Below are 15,904 nucleotides of genomic sequence, written 5' to 3' on the forward strand. Positions count from 1 at the left end.
GTCAGCCACGAGCAGCACAGAACGCGGCGAGGAGAATTTCGTAGAGTTTCTCACACTTCAAGGCGACGGCGTGAAAAGTCACATTGAATGGCACGAGACGGCTCGCTGGATAAAGTTTGAAGAGAGCTATGAGAAGGACACGGGGCGCTGGAGTCAGCCACATGTGTCCTCGCTCAACTACAGTGTGTTAAGTAGCCTGAGATCTATGTTCTCTGATGGTGAAGCAATGCTACTTGACATACCTACTGGAGCTTGCTTTACGTTCCACTCCGTTGTGCTGTCTCTATCCGACCAGCTGCATTCCAACGGTGTATTGACAAACAAGACGGCCAGTGAGTTCCGTGACCTGATGATGTCGCCGTTCATACATCACGAACAGCTGGCACGCCATCACAAGCCGCTGACCGGGGTCAGTAGCTTTCTGAAGAGGAAGATGTCGACAGGACGTTCTGCTGCATCACCGAGTCGTCGTCGTCCTCACACCATTGTGAGCAGGGCTGCTAGTGCGGAAACGACAAAGCCAACTCAGCGAGTTGGCAATAGCCATGCTCCTCTGCGCAGGAGCAGCACTGACTTTATAGAGCACGGGAACTCAAGATATCCGCAGCAAGCACAGCGTGCGGCTCAGACTGCTAAGTCAGGAATGCCATCTGTCACCAGCAATGGTGATGAGATATTTCCACAGCCTTTCAGCACCCAGATATATCCATCCAAGGTTTGCAGTGTTGCCGATGCTGGTGGTGATTCATATGACAATGAAGGCAATGTGACGCCCAGTCGACGTGGCAGTGAGGCCGTTCTGCTGTACCCAGGTATGGGGACATGTATCCCATGGTCATATCAAGATGTTTCGCCTGCGCAGGATGAGGTACTGCGAACTCTACCGCCAGATGCTGAGGGCAGCTGTGTGCTTGCTGCCGAGGTTGACTTTGTCACGCGGCCCGTTGTCTTCATCGCCCGACTAGCCTTGCCCTACTTCATGGGTGACTTATTGGAAGTTCCGTTGCCCATGCGATCAATTGTTGTAGTTCTGAATCCGCGCAAGCAAACCTACACGACATTCCCAAGTGCAAGCAGTGCTGGAAGGACCATGGGAGCTCTCCTTGCCGATTACCAGTTTCGACAGCGGCTTGACATTGCCTACTCAGCATCTGAAATTGCAGCTTACATTGAAGAGTATCTTGAGACAACCGTTGTCTTGCAGCGAGGACCCTATGGAGATCATCTTCTCCTCCCAGCCCTGAAGAGTTGCTCGACGAGAAGAGCTTCAAACCCAGACTGTAATCAAGTATCTCACAAGGCCACCATGAAGTCAGCTCAGCAACCAAAGAATGAGCTCGGAGCAGGTCAAGTGGATGATTCTCGCGTGGATGCCGACTCGCTGGCGAGAACTGGGCGGCTGTTTGGTGGTCTGAGACAGGATCTACAGAGGTTACGACGGCGCTTCCCCAGTGACTTCAGCGATGCATTGAGCGTGCAATGCCTTATCACAACTGTGGTGATGTACTTTGGGCTAGTTGCGCCATTGATCGCATTCGGCAGTCTGCTTGGAGAGAAGACCCAGGAAACCATGGGCTTGGCGGAGACCCTGATCTCGGCCAGCTTTGGTGGTGCACTGTTCAGTTTGTTTGCAGGACAGCCACTGATGTTCATCAGCGTGACTGGTCCCATGGCTGTGTTTGAGGCAGCAATATACCGATTCTGTCACGACAACGGCTTCGACTTCTTTGGATTTCGCTTCTGGACTGGGCTGTGGATATTCGTCTTCCTAATGGTCATCGTGGCAACAGATAGCAGCCACCTGATCAAACGCTTCACCCCATTCACAGAGGAAGTGTTCACGGCGTTGATAGCGTTCATCTTCATATATGAGTCAACGTCGACAATCTTCCAAGTGTTTGAAGACCATCCACTGCGCAAAGTCTATGAGTGCACGGCCGCCCAGTGTCTGAGTGCATCGGAACGCTTGTCTGCCATACAAGACAACAGCAACATGTCCAACATGTCCAACTGTACTACTCAACTAGTCGAATGGGTTGGCAACAGTCTCGGCAATGAATCCAACAGCTCTCAGATCCTCAACGACTCCGACCTGCTTGCACGCTCTGCTACCCAACCAAACACAGCCCTGTTCTACCTGATGCTGGTGTTCGGAACATTCTCACTGGCCCATGCCCTGCGATCGCTAAAGGCCAGCAGATACATGACCAAGTATACGCGACGATTCTTTGGCGATATGAGCATCTTCCTCAGCATCCTGGTCATGTACTTGGTCTCACGCTATGTGTTCCATGAAGTTCACAATGACAAGATCATTGTACCTATAGGACTACAGCCAACACAGGCCCGATCCTGGCTGATAGACCCGAGTCCAGCTACCACTCCAGGCCTCGTGTTTGGGGCTGCTTTGCCTGGCCTACTGGCCGCATTCCTCATCTTCATCGAGACGCAGGTAACATGCCTGCTCTGTTCCAACTCTGAGCACCGTCTCAAGAAGACAGGTGGCTACCACTGGAACCTGACACTAACTGCTGTACTTGCTCTAGCCTGCTCAGCGTTGGGTCTGCCATGGCTCTGTGGGCAGCCAGTTACCAGTCTTATTCACACTAAGAGCCTGCTGCGCGTCAATTCCAAAGTAGCGCCCGGTGAGAAACCACGCGTTGTGGGAGCTCACGAGCAGAGAGTTACCGGCATTCTCATCAACGTGCTTGTCGGAATCAGCGTGACGTCGCCAGTAGCCAGTGTCCTCAGCCACATCCCAATGGCGGTCATCATGGGCATCTTCTTCTACATGGGATTCTGCAATCTACTATCGTTGCAATTTCTACAGCGTGTTGTGTTACTCTTCGTACCGGCCAAGCACCACCAGTCGTACTCGAACAAGTACAGTTTCATCAAGTTTGTCTCGACCGTGCGAATGAACGTGTTCACCATTGTGCAGCTCTGCTGCTTTGCTGTTCTGGTTGCGTGCAAAATGACAAAGGCCGGCATGGTCTTTCCGTTCTTTATCGCTCTTATGATTCCCGTGCGCGACTACATTCTGACAAAATGGCTCTCGCCTAGAGAGCTAGCTGCTCTTGATCCCCACTAGGAATATCAACTGACACAGAGTCAGAGCACAAGTTGATTATTATCTTGGCAGGATAATGCTGAACACCACTTTGCTATTCGTTAATTACTTGGTTTGCGCCGGAAAATACTTGCTTGATACCTTCTAAATTTTGATTATCTTGTACAGTAATGTTATTATGTCCAAAATTCCTAAATTACAAATTTCATTCCGAACCAAGATATTCTAAATTTTGATTATCTTGTACAGTAACGTTATTATGTCCAAAATTCCTAAATTACAAATTTCATTCCGAACCAAGATATTCCATGCATGCATTTCCGCTGTAGCCTGTTGCTGATAGAAATCAATGATTATTGATCTTCATGTTCCTAATCACTTTGAAAAAGTTCCAATAAAGTACTGATCCACATCACGATCACTAAATAAGCACCCTTTGAAATATTGAGAAATACCAAGCGGGCACTTATCAGCAAAAGGACGATACATTTCGTAAGAATAAAAATTTCAAGGTTACGAAAGTAAAGAAAAGGACCAAGGAACTACAAGTTACGCTGTCCACTAACACCACCAGTTACTTAACAATCAGCTCATGCGATAACATTGCGCAACACTGCCGGTACTGACATTCTACAACTACTGTATAAGCAGAAATATTCGTCTGGAATTTAATTTCGTCTTTTTCGTCCAAGGAGCTTTTGGACTAAATTAAATGTAGGACGAATATCGATTTGTCCAGCTTTTCTATACACTCTTATGATCCATGGACGAAATTTTCAACCGGACGAACTCCTTTTCTTTGGAGTTGGACGAAATTATTGACCGACGAAATTTTCTGCCTCTACAGTAACTGGCTAACAGCTCTAGCACATCTTGGATGCGAACTCCAACAGCCTTCCAGCTTGGAAGGTTCTAAGTTATCGCATGAGCTGATTGTTAAGTATCTGGTGGTATTAGTGGACATTATAGCGTAACTTGTAGTTCCTTGATACTTTTCTTTACTATAAATTAATCCTTGGCTCTCCATCCGAGTCTGTAGTTACGAAAGTATTTTACATTTTTCAAGATTTATCAATAATTTCCACAAAATAATACTAGCTATGGGGCTACTCAAGAAGAGAAATGGATAGATCAATATAATACACAATCTCTGTAGTTTTGTGAGCAACAAAGAGATCATAGGGGGAATGGGTTATGATGACCATTTGATGTGAAAAATCTCACAGCTAATGACAGCAAATTGAACCTTCCAGCATAGTGGAATCCAAGCAGGCATAAATATAAAATCCTCTGTTCCGAGCAGCTGAATGTAGTCAAAGAAAGATTGCTTCCAACAAAGGAAGTAATAAATATAGGAAAAAGAGAATTTCAAAGCCCTATCATAGGACCCTTCCTTCCTGTCCGCTAACGTTACTTGGCTTTCTTGTCTTCTTTGGGTGCCGCCTTGCGGTACGCTAGCTGGTAGAAGCTGTTGAATAGCGCAAAGAAGATGATCATGTACATTGCCATGGACATTGCAAACACAGTCGGGTAGCCGCAGTCAGCACCCCATACGTACAGATCATGTAGCGTCAACGTGACGAACTGGAGCAGCTGAAACGTGGTTATATATTTCTTCCACCATAGGTACGGGTGCGCGGCCGGGCCGAATGCTGACAGGAAATAGTAGGTGTACATGACAACGTGAACAATGCAGTTGATCAATGCGCTGAAGAAGGTGATTCCTCCTCCAATCCATCGGCTTACGCTCCACCAGACAAGCACCATGGACGTGTGGTGGAACACGTGCAGAAAGCTCACTTGGCTGTTCTTCTTGCGCAGGACGAAGAAGATGGTCTCGATCAGCTCAATGCTCTTGGAGAAATAGTACAGCCAGCATATCACGGCCATTCTTGTAGGTGCTCTCTCTGTACTGTAGTTGACTGGCTCGCAGTACCAGCTGGAATCGTTGTCCAACGCGGCCAGTACAAATTCCACAGACATATACAAGCTGAGCAATACTAAGCAGAAGTTGTACACAATCAGCACGTACTTCAAGTTCCATGCTTCGCGACTAGCCATCAACTTTTGCCCGACGAATATACTCAGCAAATAGGTAGAAATCACAATGAAGGGTTCGTGAAACCCACCCATCAGCGGCAAATGGCTCACACGAGGGTCCGCGTTCGGACTCCATGAGGGCACGAAACGCGGTTCCGTTTGAAAGATAGGAGCTAACAAATGATCAGTGGACGCATTCATGTTTCCTTCTAACAGCACAAATTTACCAGGAGATGATAAAATCCAGCGCGCCGCGATGACCGTCAAGAAATTTCTTTACAGTTACACCTGCCCGGAATTACGTTTCAGGGCAGCATAGGCTAAGAGTATTAGACGCGCTACGAACCGCTTCCTCTTCCAGCTCCACACTTCACTTCAGGCAGCAAATGGCACAGGAACGAAATCGCTAAGCTAGGAAGTAAGTTACTAAGAGCACTGACTGAGAAGAACCGAAACATTCTCTTGAGGTGTTACAAGATTTTCTCATGCACACCGGCTTCGCCTGCGCTTCTGCATTACTGCCACTAATACTGCTGTCAAGTAATGGTTGACATGACACAGGAGGAGGGAGAGGGGTCAAAATGTGAAGACTGAAGGGCGCACGCGAGGTCCGGTGTGACTGCCTCTCGCACGTGCAGTCGATTATGCAACGCCTCACGCGATGTTTGAAGTGGCTAGCTAGTGGCCTGAGTTTTCTTTGGTCTTCACGACTGCAGATCTACCATGCAAGCTCAAGAGGCACCGGCGGTACGTGCACGTAAGTGCGTTGATGGCATGATTCTCAATTATGCAATGCGCCCAGTTGGCACGTGATATTGAATGAGCACAATAAGTCAACTATTACTATAATATTAGTACAGTATTACTTATAATGATACTTGATATTAACCCCATATACTGGCATATAGATCTACATGGCGAACATTGTATTATTGTTTCTTTGACACTTGACCCTCGCTTTGTCTCCTGCACTGCCCCTGTCTCTCTTTCTCTCAACATTTTAAAATGGTGTATCAGTATCTCCGCCGTTGACTCCTGCTCTGGCCTCTCTACAGTGCTCTGCAGAACAATCGTCGTTCTCACTCTCGAACTCCTATAATACATGAATGCATTCTCTACTTAGTACCTCTACTACACTGTCTGATGGTTGGTTCAGCCATGAAACTCTGAGTCACAACGGAATTTGCCCAAGGTTTTCATTCTGTGCCTTTGCATAAAAGTATCGTAGTATTCGGACAATGTCTTCTACTTTACAACTAATTACATTGACCACCTGACTCTCAACACTGACTGCATAGCTAGAACTATAATCATAGATTCATACGGTATACAAGCAATGCACAAGTGCAACAGTATAGTGTGTGTGTGTGTGTGTGTGTGTGTGTGTGTGTGTGTGTGTGTGTGTGTGTGTGTGTGTGTGTGTGTGTGTGTGTGTGTGTGTGTGTGTGTGTGTGTGTGTGTGTGTGTGTGTGCCAGGCTAAAAATAGTGGCGGTCAATTCATCAGCCTTGCAAGCTGTTGGATGGTGCAATCCCAGCACAAGTTGCTATGTCTAACATAGCTGTTCGCTATCATCGCTTCCGCGATGGGCATGTCTTAGTCTTAGTAGTGTGTGTGCACGGTGCTGGTGGTGGTGTGTGCACGGTGCTGGTGGTGGTGTGTGCACGGTGCTGGTGGTGGTGTGTGCATGTGCTTTTGTGTGCACGTGCTGGCATGCATCTGTGTGCCGGTGTCCATATGTCTGTGTCCGTGTGTACAACAAGCATGACCGAGGATTTGTTGGATGCTTTTGGTCTTTCGCTAGCCATGGCAGTTGATATGCTGAGGAATACCACCAACCTCAAGGATCAACCGGACACTGATGCAGCTCCTAGGCTAAAGTAACTAGTTGTAGAAGTTGAGTAGATCAGCCCAATTGGCCAAGCACAACAGAAAAAATCGATTCTGGAACACCTTGATGGCTTCGGTGATGTGTGGTGATGACGACAGACTATATTTTATCTACTGTAAACCGCCCAATATCCGCGTCACTAAATTTTCGCGATTTCTTAGAACCAGCGAGTTTGCGATGGTAAAAGTTCGCGAAACACTGGGGCCACTTACATCCACCCACTGTTGAAGTTAGATTTCACGATGGTTAATATTCGCGTTACTCTCTTCTCGCGAAAATAGCGAACACTAATCCGTCGCGAATATTAGGCAGTTTACAGTATTGCCATAATTATGATAATTGCCATCGTTTATTTGACCATCTAAATTCTTTCAAAATTCGTGTTCTGGTGTTTTGTATGCTGTTCATTTCACTGGGCTACATGTTGCACCACAGTACGATGGCACAAAGGATGGAATTGGACATGAGAAATCGTTTGAGTCCATCTGACAACTGTACTCCACCAGGCCCGGTAGGAAGCTTTTCAGTGAGCCAGGTATTGTGCCATTTAACCCGTTACCCGCAACATTGAAGAACTTCAGCTTTGACAGGCTTCCAAGCGACTCAGGTATGGGCCCAGTCAGCTGATTTGTGCGTATTCCAAAATGAGTCAAGTTGGTTAGCTGACCGAGTATATCTGGCAGATGACCAAACATCATTGCACCCATCTCCAAATAGGTCAAGTTACCATGCTGTTCAAATGTCTCCGGCCATGATCCAGCTATCGAGTTATAGCTTATGTCCATGTACCTATGGGGAAAGGGAGGATACATGCACATACGGACACACAAGGACACACGTGGCATGCCTCTGAAACTTTAAGGCAGGCATCAGTGGCGTGCAACGAGTCTTGAAAGGGAGGTTTCTATAGTAACTGTTGGTAATTGTTTTCTGGAGACCCACTGTATAATTATGTACTTGTGCACATGCGCATCCCCCCGAACATCCCGTCGGAGATAACGGTGAGGGCTAGGGAGGAGGTGGGGGGGGGGGGGGGGGCTCAAGATCAGGGGTGCACCAATGAACACTCCGGGTGCTGATGAGATGTGGGGCTCCTCCGACTGCTATTTATTATGCCGGCACAAACGCGTCTGAGAGAGAACCAGGTCCAGGGGTAGAAAGGACAGAAATAAGAGTACAGGTCGTCCCCCGTTAATACGAGTCCGGTTAGTACATAAACCCCGTTAGTACATAAGAAATCTCAAGTCCCGGACGAAACGTGGTCACTTCCATACAAATTTTGTCGGTTAGTACATAATTCGTTAGTACATAAACCCCGTTAGTACATAACATTTCTCCGTACCCGCATGCCACCTACCTCAATAGTACATAATTTGTTGGTCTTTTGGCCTTCCAGTGGAGGCACGTCGTGTTCTAGTTTCTACTTGTGGACGCAATTATCTCAGAAATCAGAGCGCACATCACAAACCGACAAAGCTCTGTTTTTTCGAGTGACTGTACAGGCGCGGCTGGGCATGTATCATGTAAACTGTAGAATCTTCGCAGACTGTGACCGTTATAACATAATTTTTATGTTATATCGAGGGAATCAAGAATATCTCGGTCCCTAGTCATGGCAGCAAGAAACACTCAGAAAAGTTGAAAAAGTGAAAAATTCTGGTATACAAGCAAGTTATGTACACTTTCGTTTAGTACATAAACCCCGTTAATACATAACATTTGTCAAGTCCCAGAGATTATGTATTAACGAGGGACGACCTGTATAGTAATAATTATAGTAATGAGGAATGGAGGGAGGGGACGATGTTACATGGAAATGTTGGTACATGTATAACCGGTGGCAGGATAAAACGGGTTACCTTTTACATACCAGCACTTATTTGCAAAGAGGGTGCAAAAGTCAATGTACTCATATACATGTTTGTCATATTGAACTCGTAAAAGTTTGATAGGCCTAGCCGCCCAGGCTACACTACAGTCTAACAGGTACTTCACTAGTCCACTCCAGGCATGTTCGTTTCATCAAACACTGCTTACATTCGACGTATCTTTCTTTCTGTTCTTATGACGAAGTTTTCAGCATGTATTGGCAATGTTCCACATGATTTCAATAAAGAGTTAATGGACCTTGCTTCGATGGAAAATCGCGGAAGAAAAGTGAAGCCCCCCCCCCCCCCCACGTCCTTGAGTCGTGGCCGGAGCAGCGCTTCGTTCTGAAGCAGTGCAAGTGGATCCTGGACGCACATTTTTTACGTCTTCCCATCGACAACGTTTTTGACGAACATCTCTGCTGCACACATGAGCAAGAACGGAAGGCTGTGGAGATCTTGATTTGAGTGAACAGTTTGGAAGGAAATATCGTCAATCATATCCTTGAACTGACTTGCATCGCGCGTGCTTCGACTCAAATTTCGAGACAAAACGGATTTCTTGAACGTCATCGCCAAACCAGAAGCGGACCAGAGCTAAAGATCGACCTCTCTGTAGCTACTCTCCACTGAAGAAAGAGAGAATAATGTATTTTGAACTGCATGCAAAGCAACTCTCTCACTTCGAAATAAGGATACAGCCACAGTACTGTAAACTGCCCGTCGATCGACGCGTATGCACGATAACCAATCCAGTAGGCACGCTTTTCCTTTGGCAAGACTGCCCGAAAAAAGGTGGTTTCTAGACACCAAAAAACTCATACGGTGCACACGCCTGGGCATGGCATTTCTTCAAGAAAGTATACTGCTCATAACGTTACCAACGGCCGGGTCTGTGCCATTGTGCAACAGTGGATGTATACCATATTGAGTGTTGAGATAGTCGAGTGCCCAGCACGGCTGCTTCAGAATTGTTTTCAGGGAACGACACTAAAGAGAATGCCGATCCAAAACCAGGTTACAAATACACAATGCATAAATCCTCTTCTAGATCACATGATCAGATACGACGAACATGCCGTCACAGGCGATCTCAAACAATCCAAACAAACAGAACAGCATGTACTACTCACTGTAAACTGGTGATGTTCCAAATCGATGAGGGTATCGGTGCCTGTGCATTGTAGTTGCCTGTGAAACTCAAGTACGTCAAGTTAGTCAGCTGTCCGATAGACTCTGGCAGCTTGCCATGGAACACACCTACGACCAAGAACCAAACCATGATAAATGGCATACATGTTCATGCAATACAAGTACAGTATATACAATCCACCAGGCTAACGGTGATCATTAGTGCTGCTCGGTGTGGAGAAATACACAGCCCATATGCACACATTAGCAGGAGGACAGGCGGTTATCTCCGTGACGAATAAAATTATTCGTAGACCAATTTTCGTACATTTCCCAAACTGCGAGACCGTTTGGGGAGTGTTGCGAAGATGTATGGATATAATTTTCGTACATATTCATTTAATACTGTGTTAGGTACCTCCGCCCGTGCTACGTCATTCTCACCTACGTCATTCTCACCTTTCGTTCCGTTGGCCTGGGTAGCTACTTGCGCACCCATGTTTGCCATAGCTACCCAGGCCCTATATATTGCGTCAACTCTCTTCAGATCTCTCTCTCAACTCTCTTCAAAATATCTCTCTCTTTCATAATGGAGTCGTTTAGTTCCTCTTTCTCTCCGTCTCTTCGTCTATAATAAATGTCTTCCCACTACTAGTACCTCTCCCAAGTTGTTCCTTTGTGTCTGGGATGGTGACTCCTTATGTGACTCAACAACTGTATAGCAGGAAATTTTCGGACGGAATTTATTCTCGTACGATTTCGTACATGGGGTCTTTTGTACTAAAATAAATTCTGTACTAAAATTTGTTCATGTGAAATTATGTACACGATACATGTGTACTGCATGCGAACACATGCATTTAGCATGCAGCACTGTATGAAAATACAATCCGTACGAAAGGTCGAAATTCGGCTTTGTCCGAATAAAATTCCGTCCGAAAATTTCCTGCTATATAGTACACTTGAGAATATTCGGCTTCTATAACAGCATGCAGTGAGTAGTGACAGTGTGAGCTTACCGGGCTCGGGGCTCACACTAAAATACTCCAGTTTCTTTGCTTGGTGGATGTTATCCGGCAGCTCCACCAGCACGTTGTAGTCCAATGCAAGGTGGCGAAGCTTCCTCAACTTTGAGAATCCATTGCCGGGAAAGTCGATCATCACCTGACCCAAGCTGAAATCGATTACCTGGCGATATTGAAGTTACAACAGATAAACACAGCAAACAGGGGTTGCGACCCGGCAAAGGATTCAGTCAGAAAGGACTACCGTATACTAAAAACAAGCTGAGCCACTCGCACATTCGTGACGGAATCACAGCCATTCCGTGGCCCAGGTCATAGGAACAAAAATGACAAATATTTGTTTGCTTTTACTTATAATATCCATACTACTAGTAAGTTACATGGGGACTCAAACTAAGACATGACAGAAGTCAGTGACTAGAAATAAAAGGGATAAACAAGAAGGCTGAAAAGACAAGACTCACGCATGCATTCAAGACAAGAGATCGTTTGGGGAATGACACACCACACCGGGAAACAATATTATATTGTTTCAATATTATTGTTTTGCAACGCATGTGTGCTGGTGTAGAAATGGAAATGAGTCTCAACAGCTGATCTCGGGTTTTTTTCTGCACTCGAAGTTATGAACCTCTCCAAGTAGTCAAGGTTAATAGTGATGTACAGAACTAATACTTGCATGAAATCACACCGGATATAGCACACAACAGCTACCGTGGCAAGGTAGAGGGCCTACTGTCAAGGATAGTGTTTCCCGATTACAGCTATGATGTACTGATCTGTACTAACTCTGTCTTATATCAAGATCAACAGTGCATATGATACTCCACATGGCCCAGTCAGGGATTATGTACTCTTGATATCCATCCAACGACCAAGTAGCTACCCTGCGCGCTTTGCTACCTTCCTGGGTATATATTTGGACCCAGATGATGTACAGCCTACAGGTTATCAGCTGTCTGAGGATTGCCTTAGCTTTGCTATGTGCATGAAACGCAGCGTTACAACAATGACCTAACCGGTTGTCTCTGTTCTCTTCTGCCTTTGTGGCAATGCTCCATCCTTGTGGTGTCGAGCCCTCTAGGTAATCTGGGAACTCTCGCTATTGCAACGACCAAGTAGAAGTACATGCAGCATTTGGTGGAGTAAAGAGTGCACACATTAGATGCGCTCTGTTGGCCTCAAAATCACACGTGTGCACAACACTGGGGAGGACTGAATGGATGGTAACAATTTAAAAACTTTTGCTTGAATAATCTGAATTTCTGGTCAAAGGGGGAAGGAACTATACAAGACTGTATTGAACTATGGCACATCCATGTACTTTATCCCCCACCCCCTGTCTCTCTCTTTCTCTTTCTCTCTTTCCCATGGCCCAATACACTGCTAAGGTGTACAGTACCTCTAGATCTGGTAGATTGAGGATGTCCGGATTCAGCTGGCCCGTCAAACTGTTGTGGTTGAGATCCAGCACTCTCAGTCGTTTCAAAGATGCCAGACTATCGGGGATGGTCACCAGACGAGTGCCTTCATACGGAGGGTGTTCTGTGCCGTTACCAATGCGAAGATAGACCAGTGAAGTATCTCCCAGACTCTCAGGCAAATTCAAAGATCCACCATTGTCGTTGATTTCAAGAAACAACAGATTTGATAGGAGGCCGATATTCTCGGGCAATGATTTGATCCTGTTTTCCCCAAGCATTAGGACGGTCAGTGATTGTTGTAGCGATTCACTGGCAGCGAATTCCTCTGGAATATCTCCAGTCAAGTTGCTATGGATGAGTGAAAGCTTAGTTACTTGTCCACTCGACTCACACGCAACACCATTCCAGCTGCAGCATTGTTTGGTTTTGTTCCAACCATCTCGGCTATCTTGCGACCATGTTTCGCCTCCAGTCGCCCAATACAATGCGTTCAAACCTTGCAGTGCACTTTCCGCACAATTCGATAGCTGCTCTGAAGCCGCATGATCCCATCCGGAGACTGTATTGCGTTGGCCCGATGTCAGTCGCCCACTCAGCTCTTCTAACCACGAACTGGAGCCGATTCCTTCATTCAAATGCCATTTCGGATGCTTCACACTTTGCACAGGCTGGATTAATAATGGAGCGCTTGCCAGGAGCACGGCAACGTGAAGAAGCAGTCCCTGAGCTGAGCTCATTCTGCCTGCAATAGTTCGCTAACAGGAGTCGGACTGAATCTAAGTTGTCGATTCTTGTTGTGCCTTGGTTTCATTGTTCACTAATCTATAATTAGTTAGTTAGTTCGAGGTCCAACTAACTACTTTGTAAGGTAAGTCTAGAGACAGGTAACTACAATGTCATGACATTTTTTGGTCATGCTCAATGAGTCGCGTCAAGTAATTTTTAATTTTCAACCAATTATTTGCGCCCGAGTTCACATCTCCAGGTTTTGAAGGGCCTATAATAAAGCCTAGGCAGAGTATGTAGCCTAGGGCTGCACATGTACACAGCGCCTGGCGTGGTACTCGCCCGCTTTATCGGATTTCATTGAGCAGCTTGTTGTTGTCCATCCTAGATCCTGCTGCCCTGGCCTGGTAATACCATAAAGTCGCGGATAAAAGCCGGGCTTATAAGCACATAAGCCGCTTCCTGCATCAGGCTTCAATGCAAACCAGGCTTGTATGCAAACCATGCTTATAATCATGATAATGCACCACTGATATTTTGGCCAGGCTTGTATGCACACCGGCCGATCCGGCCGATCCGGGCTTGCATAGAAGCCAGGCTTCTACGCGCGACACGCGTAGATTTACCACTGACTACCGGTATGGCGGCAGTTTTACTATGCACTGTACATAGCGCATGCACTCTTGACCTACCCGATCCGCGCTTGCATAGAAGCCAGGCTTCTACGCGCGACAGGCTATATTACTATTATTAGTTATAATATAAGTTCAGGGCAGGGAGTCGTAAAAGCCCGGGAGAGGACACGGGATGCGCGCACGCGGACGATGTTTGCCTCGGCCAGAAAGTGAAGCACGCTAGGCCGGCGCGGCCGGATCTGCTCGATCCACGGCGCTGTGCTTGTCTTCAGGGCAGGGAGTCCTAAAATACCAATATTTTACAACTCGTTGTTGACACCATTATCCGAAACTGGTGGCGAAGGAAGGATAAACATGATTGTATGTCTGTCAGACTCAGTACAGGGGTGGGGAGTTGAGTGTGTGTGTGTGTGGGGGGGGGGGGGGGGGGGAAGGGGGGAGGGGGGGGGGGGAGGCGTGTGTATGTGCACATGTGCTTGTACTTTTGTGTGTGTTTGTACAGTGTTTGTGTGTGTGCTTGTGTGTGTGCGCGCGAACGTGTGTGTGCATTTTTGTGCACAATTCCGTTATGAAGTACAAATGATAGGTTTACCTTTTGTACACTCGCCAAGACTTCCGTTTCCTAAACGGCTCAAGTCACCGCGTACTCAGTATACGAGTAGAAAAGTGTTGAAATTATCAAGATTTATAAATAACGACCTGCAACCATGTACAATGTAGATAGATAGGGAACACACATTGATTGTTTTTAAAAGAATCCAGGCATTATCATGAATCATGGAACGAGTGCGTAATAATGCGTAATAATGCTCTATGTTGCGTTTTGACGGTGCTGAAGGAAGGGAGCCGTCGCGATTTACTCACAGAAGTCCACTCGACTGCAATTTCTGACACAAATTCATAAATCCACGAGTACGCCGAGGAAGCTCAGCGGATCTCCACAAGAACTTTCGCCCATCGCCTGCAATGGAATATGGGCTGTATGATACGACCAGTGGTTAAGACGGGAAGTGGCGTCATTTTCCACAAATCTCGTTTCATTCACAACCATTTGACTGCAATTCAGTGCAATTTCTGCCACAAATTCAACTCCACGAGTACGAGGAAACTCAGCGGATCTCAACACGAACGTTGGCCCATCACCTGCAATGGAATATGGGCTGTATGCTACGACCAGCGGCTAACACGGGAAGTGGCGTCATTTTCCACAAATCTCGTTTCATTCACAACCATTTGACTGCAATTCAGTGCAATTTCTGCCACAAATTCAACTCCACGAGTACGAGGAAACTCAGCGGATCTCAACACGAACGTTGGCCCATCACCTGCAATGGAATATGGGCTGTATGCTACGACCAGCGGCTAACACGGGAAGTGGCGTCATTTTCCACAAATCTCGTTTCATTCACAACCATTTGACTGCAATTCAGTGCAATTTCTGCCACAAATTCAACTCCACGAGTACGAGGAAACTCAGCGGATCTCAACACGAACGTTGGCCCATCACCTGCAATGGAATATGGGCTGTATGCTACGACCAGCGGCTAACACGGGAAGTGGCGTCATTTTCCACAAATCTCGTTTCATTCACAACCATTTGACTGCAATTCAGTGCAATTGCTGCCACAAATTCAACTCCACGAGTACGAGGAAACTCAGCGGATCTCAACACGAACGTTGGCCCATCACCTGCAATGGAATATGGGCTGTATGATACGACCAGCGGCTAACACGGGAAGTGGCGTCATTTTCCACAAATCTCATTTCGTTCACCCCAACTCAAATAAAAGTGAAGTACAATTAGGGATTTGTCTTGCATTTCCATCGCCTCAGAATAAATTAACTTCGATAAACTGAGAGAGAATGAGTGAGGCAGCTGGAAGATGAGGATGAAAATAGAGATCAGAAGACTCGACGGAGCAATCGTCTCCGTGCTCTAAGAGAAATCGGAGAATGTCCCAATTAGTATTTCAAGAAGACATCACAATTTTCGAAAATAATAATTTCCTTGCCTCGCAACACCGTTCCCTGGCAGCGTTCCCCGGCAGCGCGAGGCAAAGATGTTTTCTGGGAATGTGTGCCGTGTCCTCTCCCG

The 15,904-nt window shown here is 46.5% G+C and overlaps 3 protein-coding genes across 3 annotated transcripts in view; 1 reads left to right on the top strand and 2 right to left on the bottom strand.

The window, feature by feature from the left end:
• The window catches only part of LOC135809112 (electrogenic sodium bicarbonate cotransporter 1-like), a 4,571-nt gene extending 1,278 nt beyond the window's left edge, over positions 1 to 3,293 (top strand). The window contains exon 2 of the mRNA XM_065322383.1: positions 1 to 3,293. This exon is cut by the window's left edge and continues 475 nt beyond it. Within this exon, the coding sequence (XP_065178455.1) occupies positions 1 to 3,091 (3,091 nt within the window). The 3' untranslated portion in view covers positions 3,092 to 3,293.
• An 816-nt stretch (positions 3,294 to 4,109) lies between these two features.
• Positions 4,110 to 5,869, bottom strand: LOC135809114 (very long chain fatty acid elongase 7-like). Its single transcript, XM_065322385.1, has one exon. The coding sequence runs from the start codon at positions 5,309 to 5,311 to the stop codon at positions 4,481 to 4,483; it is 831 nt and encodes a 276-aa protein (XP_065178457.1). The 5' UTR covers positions 5,312 to 5,869; the 3' UTR covers positions 4,110 to 4,480.
• Positions 5,870 to 7,230: 1,361 nt separating this feature from the next.
• Positions 7,231 to 13,385, bottom strand: LOC135809113 (uncharacterized). Its single transcript, XM_065322384.1, has 4 exons — positions 12,427 to 13,385; positions 11,019 to 11,187; positions 10,002 to 10,128; positions 7,231 to 7,789 (listed from the first exon to the last, which is right to left on the bottom strand). The coding sequence occupies exons 1-4, from the start codon at positions 13,183 to 13,185 to the stop codon at positions 7,405 to 7,407; spliced, it is 1,440 nt and encodes a 479-aa protein (XP_065178456.1). The 5' UTR covers positions 13,186 to 13,385; the 3' UTR covers positions 7,231 to 7,404.
• Between the last annotated feature and the right edge of the window lie 2,519 nt (positions 13,386 to 15,904).

This window comes from Sycon ciliatum, chromosome 2, assembly GCF_964019385.1.
Source record: "Sycon ciliatum chromosome 2, ocSycCili1.1, whole genome shotgun sequence".
Lineage (NCBI taxonomy): Eukaryota > Metazoa > Porifera > Calcarea > Leucosolenida > Sycettidae > Sycon > Sycon ciliatum.